This window comes from Leguminivora glycinivorella, chromosome 10, assembly GCF_023078275.1.
Source record: "Leguminivora glycinivorella isolate SPB_JAAS2020 chromosome 10, LegGlyc_1.1, whole genome shotgun sequence".
Lineage (NCBI taxonomy): Eukaryota > Metazoa > Arthropoda > Insecta > Lepidoptera > Tortricidae > Leguminivora > Leguminivora glycinivorella.
The window spans coordinates 10,932,790-10,942,238 of NC_062980.1; the positions used below are offsets into that span (position 1 = coordinate 10,932,790).

The window sequence follows — 9,449 nt, forward strand, 5'->3', positions numbered from 1 at the left end:
CTACAGTTACAAAAGATGTGTGCTCGACAAACGATACCATTAAAATTATTAATAGACGAGCACTGATGCCGTTACAGAATCATTTTGAAACGAACAATACACAATGACCGAAAGCTACACTCGCTTAAAACTAGATGGCGCGTGACAAATTAAATGATGTCGAAGGCATAAAGATGAGTCACCCCTGACATACTTACGTCGATTCGACACAGACTGAGATTAAAAAATTCTAGATAGATAGTATAAATTATATTATGTACAATTGTACATTCTATGGTTCTCTTTGTAAATTATCTGGCGTAAAGCCATCTTAATATTTGTACTTAGTCCGTGGTAAACAATTTGTTGGTGTACAGTTCTGCTTAGAAAGTCGAACGAAAGTAACTATTTAGAGAGAAAAAGAAAAAAAAATACACTAGAACATTACTTATATTGTAAGTAAAAATATGTAATTATTATATTATATTTTATCATAGAAACAGTATTACGAAGTTAGCCATACCATTTTTTTTAAACAGGCACAATATCTTTGGACAGATAGTTACAAAACTAAACCGCTATGACGCGTCATTGTCATATTTATTTTAGTGGTAACAAATCTGTGAAAAGTAGACAAAAAACTGTTATTTCCGAAGTATGTAAAGTTACGCTAGTAACTTCTACACTCAGGCAGTATTATTCCCTAATAAATAATGTATTGCTATTGATAGCTTGTAAATTGATTGCTACATACATACACTACAGTCACGATCATAAAAACTGTTAATAAAAAAAGTGAAAAAAGTTCAAAACATTACAAGGATCGCGTAAGTATTCCTTTAGACCGACAGATTAGGTTTATGTGTCTGCCGATTGCGTGGTCCGATCTTAGTCAAACACAGCGGGGGAGAACGTTTCTCCCCTAAGATGGTACTTTCAATACGTCTCATTGCCACAACTGGCTTTTACCTCCGCCAAATGTGGAATAAAAAAGCTACGCTTGTTTTAGCTCATTTGTGCGAACTTTACTAGTTTTCTGTGAAACTGTAAAGCCGACCAGTTAGAAATTCTCTCAAAATATCGAAATGTTTTACGTGACTTTTAGCAAGACGCGCTTTTGTAAAACATGTCAATTGAAGAGTTGAACATGCACTTTCAGAACCAGTTACGCAGTTTTCTATCTTGTTACTTTCTGATAATTACGTCTTTTTTTTTTAATTATTAATGGGCTGACTCTTGGCCACAGACTAGCCAAAGGCAAAGACGTGGCCTACGATGGAGTGAGCTCGCCCAGAAGATACCTGTTCACTCTTGATTTGAAGGTTGCCGGGTTATATGAGCTCGGAAAAGAATATTCGTTTTAAAATTATATCTCTATTATTTATGTAACACGTGAAGTTAATAAAATGTTACTACCCTTGATAGTTATTTTATTGGACATCTCAGTAACGATCCAGCGGTGACACCCGACTGATCATTGGACTTTTGCCAAGTCTGTATTTTCGAATTCCGCTTTTTACTCAAGTGCTTGTTACAAGTTACAACTATCGACATCTCTACAGACAGGTACAGTAACTAGGTAGCTAAAATCTCATCGTTCATTTCAGTTTTGTGCAAGTATTTTTAGCTTTGGCTAGGAGAAATGTAATTTACTTTCCACGAAAATTGGCACACACTTACGAGTATTAAGTTCATATCCGTTGTTTTGTTCTTACTTTTGCGGTAACATAAGTTACATTACAATATTTATTTAAGTTAAGTAGGTATTAACTAATATTAAATTCTTGTCCAGTAAATAATTAGTGATGAGAACCTACCTAGTATAAAAAGTCAATGTCAACTGTCAATTGTCAACTGATTTATCTGCCACTGCTATGACGGTACCGCTCTAGTCTGTATAATTCGGAATTTCGAAGATTCTTACTAAAGGGGCGACCTGAACCTGTAAATTACGTTTTGCAAGGTAATATCGTCCGGCAAACTACTAATCTTTGAACCCCTTAAAAGGCACTTTGGGTGAAATCCGTAATAATATACTATCCGCTGCAAAAGTGCATGGCGAATTTATCAATAAATTCATTCATAATTTTCCATGTACTTTGCTGATAGTACGTAATACAATGTTGGATACTGATCATTACAATCATTGGACTAGGACAGGCTGTAAAATGAACCTCCTAATCACAGCAATATGAAACGTGATACTGATATGAAATATATTTTTCCCCTCACTAGCTCGGAAACACGCGTTTTGTCCTTTAATACCAGCGGGTAAAAACGCATTTTATCCACTAGTGGGTAAAGTAATTTGACCTTGAATAAAGTCAAATTAACTGCTTCAAAATTGATAAAAGTAGGTGAATCTAGTAATTAAGATGATTTACCACCTGTGGAACTACTGGAAGCAGTGATAAACGCATTTTTTTGCAAATAACTATTGCTTTTAAATACAATTGCTAGATGGTAAACCTACTCGCGTTATGAAAACGATATGTTACGAGTAGACAGTACTTTTTTTACTACCAATAGCCTTAGGAAATTGCAATAACGTTTAATGCGCGCCGATATTAAAAATAAAAATACCATCAACATTTGAATATGAAACGGCTTTGGCTGAATAATCAAGTTGTATGCAATGGCGAAAGTCGCCATGGGGTGCCGTCGTTGGGTAATTTATTTGATCGGTTTGCTTAGCAATGCGGAAGCTTGGTTATTGAATGGGGTTAAAAAGGAACTATAATTAAAAGTAAAAGCACTATAATTATAATTTAATTTTTATGTCGTTTTCTGATCCCCTTATTTACATTTTCAGACTACTTTTAACTAGGTACCGTAACTTACCTACCTGTTTTATGACATTGTTGAAGTGATTGATAAAGCGACTTAAAAAATAGCAAATGCTGCGATTCCCCCAAAGTCTTGACAAATAAATGACTGACGTATAGATATACCCATCAACATCATATAATTTAATAAACAATTTCATGTTTCTAGCCATGTAGGCATTATACCTAATAAAACAAAAATCAATAAATTCAAAAATCAAGTTTTTTAACTACTATGTTTTTGCAGATAGTGATGTGCCGTTCTCGGTAATTTACTGATTTACCGATATCAGATTTACTAGCTGATTTGTACCGGGAATATTTCCCGGGAAGTCACTTTCCCCATGTAAATCGAGTAAATTATCGAGAACGGCACATCGCTAATTGCTAGTCTCCATGGACGGCGGTAATCGCTATCAGGCAATGCGTCTGTCTCCTATATCATAAAAAACTAAGCTTTTATTTCACCAAAAAGCTGAGAAGGGACACTATTTGTTTTAATAATCGCCGTGAAAGGATCAAAATGTAATTCAACTGTCGTCATTCATTTTGTTGCAATTACGTCGCGATTATGAGGCGTTGCGATCTTTTTTATCGTTAGTTATGCCATAGGGGACACGAGGGGAAATTCCCTACTGAACAATATATCACATCATTTATATATGGAATAAATTGGGGGAATTGCCAATAATGATACGGGATTTTTGTTGATTTACGAAAAAAGTATCTTTATAAAATAAAACGCGTATAATTATTATAAGTAGGTACCATATAGGTATAAATAATTTGATATTTATGGATTGGTACTATTTGTTAGTATTCAAAAATGTTGACGCTAACATCAGACTCGAAACAAGTTCATATATTTTTTGTTATCTGTTTATTAAAAATGCGGCACAAGAGTTGAGCATACAATTGAACTAGAATACCGACTGTAACAACAAGCATAATGCTTCCCTAGTTTCCCTACCCATTGATATTCAACGCTAAACGGGCAATCGCCGACCGAAATTGTGACACCCGTATACTAGTCCACTTATAGATAGGACGTCTTTACGGCCCATACGCAATTGTACCGAGAAATCCCTGGGCGACGATGCGACGGTGGGCATAACGAATTACTCTGCCGTCGGAAGCCGTAACAATGTACACGTTTCACACGCTGATACTACCTTTCTCTTTCGATTTAGAGTTCAGCCGGACGGTCAACGGGCGCTTTACGAGGCGTTTCCCAGCACTGATGATGATTTAGATGCAAGGAATATCGGACGGAAGCCCGGCTATAAACCGCGGGACTAACCGAGCCGTTGCCATGACAATGTGGCGACGAGGGTGCCCGCCCTATGCTCTCTTTACTCTCTAGTTCACGGACACTTATCGTTATCGTAATAAATTGGAACGCGCAATAACGCAAGGATCGCAATAAAATGGCGACGTTATGAAGAATGTGTACCTATTTTGAAAGAAAAAATATTAATGTTGGGTACATATTTATTCGCTGTCATGTTTCATTGTGAAGCCTTTTCAATATCAAAATTAAGAATAGGTAAAGTTTTTCTTTATTCTTGCTCTGGGGCTTCTGTAACTTCAAATCAAAATGCAATCATTATGCATTTTACAATTATTTTATGTATTTACATTTATTTATTATCTAATTCATTTGAACTACTTAAATAAAGACGATAAACTTATCAAGTTATTTCCTTGTAGAAGTACGGAGTTATTTCGGTATTTTCCTATCAGAAAGTTGCGACTGTATAGACAGTTAAACATGGCCCACCCAATTTATTTTCCTTGTTATAATACAGCGACGGCTTCATTACCGCCTTGTTATGTTTCACAAGTTCGCCTAAGTTTATACAGCTCCCTAAGTTATTTCATTTTGGTGCTGTATAATGGTGTTTGATGTTCAAACATAACAGTAAAATCTTGATATGAAACGTAAACACAATGTGAAATCCCTTTTATGACCCGTCGGCTGATGATGATATATCGACGTCGGCCACGCTGTTGATCGTCACTTACCCTACCCTTATCACGGAGCGCGTAATTTCGAATTCATTGACCTCAGTTGAACACGGTACGGGACGCAGAATTTCGTTAAAAGCCATTCCGTGTCTTGCGGTATGTCTTCAATATTTGGAAACTGATATAGACTTGTTTTTCTTTACAGATACCGATTGGATATGAGACGATGAGCCATGGAATCACAAAGCGCGCCGCCAAGCCCCGAGGAGTCGGGGGAGGCGGTGTACGACCCGAGGTGCGGCCGCTACCAGCTGCAGCACACGCCCTCGCTCCAGCGCACCTTCGCCAGCTGTCGAGAAACCACGCGGCCCAGGCCTCACCATCGACACGCCGTCTCGGAGCCCGCGCGACCCGACGATCGGGTACTCACCACCGCAGAAGTACACGACTACCCTTCCTCCGAATCAGGCATCGCCGCCGACTGTCCACACCCCCACACGAGCAACGACGACAGTCCCTCTTACGATCGATCTGACTATGAAGGAAATTCTAGCTATAGTCTCAGGCGTACACCTGATTACCATCATACCTTAGACTGTAAACACAGGCCGGTCGATTATAGTCGTAGTCATACACCTGATTATAGTCACGGTCATGGGGCAGAATGTGAGCGTGGCCACACGCGCACTCAGGGTCGCAGAGCTCATAGAAAGCACAGGCGGGAAGAGGATGATGGAGCGCAATCACTTGACGAGCGGTGTGCTAGAGACTTGGATGAAATCCTACCAGCTCGGCTAGCAGCTGTCAACTTGTCGAGAGAACCGCCGCCACAAACGTGGAATAGAAGCAATATTGCTGCCACAATGGAAAGGTTCGAGCCCGTCGACTATTCATATGCTTACTATGACCACCATTTATCAATGCCGTCGTCGTCAAGGAAGGCTAACAGGCATCGAGGACGTGGTGGAATACCACGAGACCGTACAGCGCGTCACAACTACGTTACTCGATACGGAACCGAGGAAAATATATATGAAGAAATAACAGACGGAACAAGAACGTGTCCTAAGCATAGATACCCTCCACGACAATCGCTCGTCTCACTAGATAGGAGTGTCGTAGAAGAAGAAGTTCGCCGGGTAGAGTCGAGGCACAAGAGAATTTTAGGAGAGCTAAATCTTAGTGTCGAAGCCATGTTAATGCCAGAATGCGAATCTCCGGATTCGGAACGAGCTGAAGATAGGGATAATATAGAAGAATTGCTAAGAGTCGGGCCAACGGATGAATTACTTTCGCCTGCAAGCTGTAATCCTCCGGATTTGGATAGCGGGTTTAGTGGGAGCAGCAGTGGAGCGAGTTACGTCGGCAGTTTGCGACGGAAGCCGACCGGGTCGGTGCCTCACTTACCGGCGGTGGCGTACGGCACGCGCGGTGCCGGAGTCCGCATACTGGGCGCTGACGAATGCAGCGTGCGCTGCCCTAGGGACACCACCTCGCCCAGAAGCTCTAGCTGCGGTGACGCCAAAACAACGGGGTTTTGGAATAAGAAATCCTGGAAGAAAATATCAGGTTTCTCTAGCTCAAACAGCATCAACAAGGCCGGACTCACTGGTAAGTTGATCCAAAAACTTTAATTTATACTTATTTAGTGATTATATAAATTAATACAGATATAAGTTAGATGCATGAAATATTACGAACTTTAAAATATAAAAAATCTTTCAGACCAATTTCAACAAACAATACAATATTCTGCATAGTTGACAAATACCACACACGATACGAAATAACATTCACTACAAAATTTAGATACGCGTTTCCGTTCTCACATAAAACACGAATGATTCCGCGATATCAAGTCATAAAACCTCTGAGAGTATCACTCCCGTTTTATTTTCGCCCGCTTTCGTCCGCCCATGGGCGTTTTCAGATGGACGCGCGCGCGTGGCTCTGTTTCTCTGTTTGTTTGTTTGTTTTGTTAACGGTGCGGCATTTTGCATTGCAGGTCTGCTCGTTAGGTACACTTTCCGGCGTAAGTCCGGGTCGCAGGGCTCTCAGAGCAAGCGGCGTGCCGAGCCGGTCACATGCGATGCGTGCCTCTCACAACGATGTTAGCCGCACCATGGTAAGGGTCCTACATAAATCACCTGCCAATTAGCCACACATAAAACCACTAACAATTTTGATCACCTTATAACCCAATAGCTTTTACCATTTAATTTTTTATTTGACACCCCAATTGGCTAAGCCGCGTCCATTTAAAATTATGTTTTTGTTACCTCATGGAGGACTTCAAATAACCCTTTAAAACATTCACTACATCAACAACAAAACTAACACCATTATGTTAAATATTAAAGTAAGTGTATTAACAATAATAACGAGCGCGCGGCTGGGTCAGGAACGATTAACAAAGTCGATACAAAGTTCCCTCGTTAAGGTATCGGAGATATTACTTCTACCGACTTCAACTTAAGATAAGTATTGTTCCGCAAGAACCGAGACAATAGCATGCGCTGCCACTTAATTAAGCCCCGGCGATACGATGTAACTTAGAACCGGGGCAAAGTTTCTGATTAGTCCGCCAAGACAAATGTAAAAACAATACGTGTGGTCTTGGTTGCAGATGACGCCTGTAGGCCAAGCCGAGCTAAGTCCAGAACAGCCACTATACCATACAGGTTAATATTTCTTTTAAAAACTTTCATAACATTAGAACCAGCTCTTATAAAATTTCCTAAGAAAATTCCAAGTGTTTTCTTACATTTAGCAAGGTAAACTTTGAAAGTTTTATAATATAAGACCTCTGAGAATACCGTCGCTGTTTAGTTTAATGTTTTTTCTTTGTTACAGCTACTCCAACGGAAAACTGGTGGTGCCGCTGGATTCCCTAGCGCAGAGCTGAGGGGCCGACGCCCCTCGCGCTGCCGGCCTCCAACTCGTCTGAAGGGCTCCTCACGATTGGGCCGCGATAAGCCTCCCTCAGCCCTCCGAATACATCAGAGACCTCACAACAAAAACATTCCATTACGCAAACCTTGCAGCACGTCTCAAAGACAGCCTGCAGTGCGATCGTGTATCAAAATGTAAAATAGCATGTGTAAATAAACCAAGAGACTTCGGGAAAGTACGCGGCGAGTATACGTTGAAGTGATAGAAAAGCCTAAATAAATATTTGTGTTGTTTTGACAACCGTTTCATAGAAACATAAGGACTACGTTGTTACTACTTATCAATTTATAGTAGTTACTAGGTACCTACATGAAAAGGCTGACACAGTTAAATCGCATTTTGTATATGGTAATTGGAAATCGTTGGCATTAGCTGGTACATATTAATTAAATAACTATTTGATGTTTGTCTGTAACTTTTCTATACATACCTATACTTATCACACGTAGATATGTGTAAAAAATATTGTTGTCTGCTGTTTTATTATTATTAAATTTAAATGGTGCCTAATAAAGCCTGAAAATTTTCACGAACGTTGCTGTCAAGATAAGAACACTATTTCGTACAATATTAAGCACTAGTTTTTATAAAAATCGCGAAACTAGTTTATTAGAACATTATCACAGACTGCTGGATTCGATATTAGTACCTATATAATAAATAACACAAGCTTCAGGCCTAATTTTGCACCAATGACGTTATTAATAATACCTTTGTAACGTTTGAACAAAACTTTCAAAAGTAAGGAACCATTACTAGTAGCACGTCGAAACCTTTGGTCCAACATATTTATTTAAAACTAAGAATCTGTGTAAAATATCGTTTTAAAAAGGAAAAATGTTGTTCTCGAGTCCATTGTTAATAGTTGTTAGTGTAATTGTATATTTTGTAAATACGTAAGCATACAGTGCACTGTTCTTTTGTTACGGAAACTTTTTGCATTGTTATTTGAAAAGCTTTTATAAAAAAATATCACAGATAGAGTGGATAAAAATAAAATGCAACTCAATTTTGCAGCAATCGAAATGAATGTATTTTTATTTGAGTGATTAAGATGAAAAATATATTTACGATATGACAATATTTTTAACAGTCTGCACTCAAATAAAAACAAACGAGCACAATTTATAGTCTCTTTGTATTATTTATTCTGAAGTCACATTTTCTAGAATGTTGTAATTTACCATTTACCTAAAAAGTAAGGATGTGAACAATATAAATCGCTGGTGAATAATATTAGTCACTTGTCACTTTGATGCATAGTTATATCAATCAAAATACTTACATTACTAACGGCCTAATTGTAATTTTTTAATGTATCTACGTCAAAAATAAGTACTGTTTACGGTATGAATCCGATCTGTAAATGGCAAAAGTGACGGTTTTGGTTGAAAAAACTTTACTTTTAATATTGACATAATCACTATTACTATCACTATCACTATCACTATCACTATCACTACATCATCACTACATAGTATAAAACAAAGTCGCTTTCTCTGTCCCTATGTCCCTATGTATGCTTAAATCTTTAAAACTACGCAACGGATCTTGAAGCGTTTTTTTTAAAAAGATAGAGTGATTCTAGAGGAAGGTTTACATATAGTACCCGTGCGAAGCCGGGGCGGGCCGCTAGTAGTATCTAAATAGAACTTCTTTTTGACATATCTGTTCAATAGATTTTTTTATAATCGCATGAACTTTTATTGAAATTGTGTACACACA

The 9,449-nt window shown here is 38.6% G+C and overlaps 1 protein-coding gene across 4 annotated transcripts in view; it reads left to right on the forward strand.

Annotated features, from left to right (window-relative positions):
• LOC125230148 overlaps positions 1 to 9,141 on the forward strand; it is a 138,828-nt gene extending 129,687 nt beyond the window's left edge. Inside the window, exons 3-6 of one of the 4 annotated variants that reach the window (XR_007177498.1) lie at positions 4,978 to 6,383; positions 6,778 to 6,897; positions 7,399 to 7,453; positions 7,626 to 9,141. Coding sequence is in view for 3 of the 4 variants with exons in the window: in XM_048135188.1 (XP_047991145.1) it covers positions 5,006 to 6,383; positions 6,778 to 6,887 (1,488 nt within the window). In the remaining variant the exon portion in view is untranslated. The remainder of the gene's footprint in view (positions 1 to 4,977; positions 6,384 to 6,777; positions 6,898 to 7,398; positions 7,454 to 7,625) is intronic. The other 3 variants (XM_048135188.1, XM_048135190.1, XM_048135191.1) reach the window with 3 other exon arrangements.
• Positions 9,142 to 9,449: the final 308 nt, after the last annotated feature.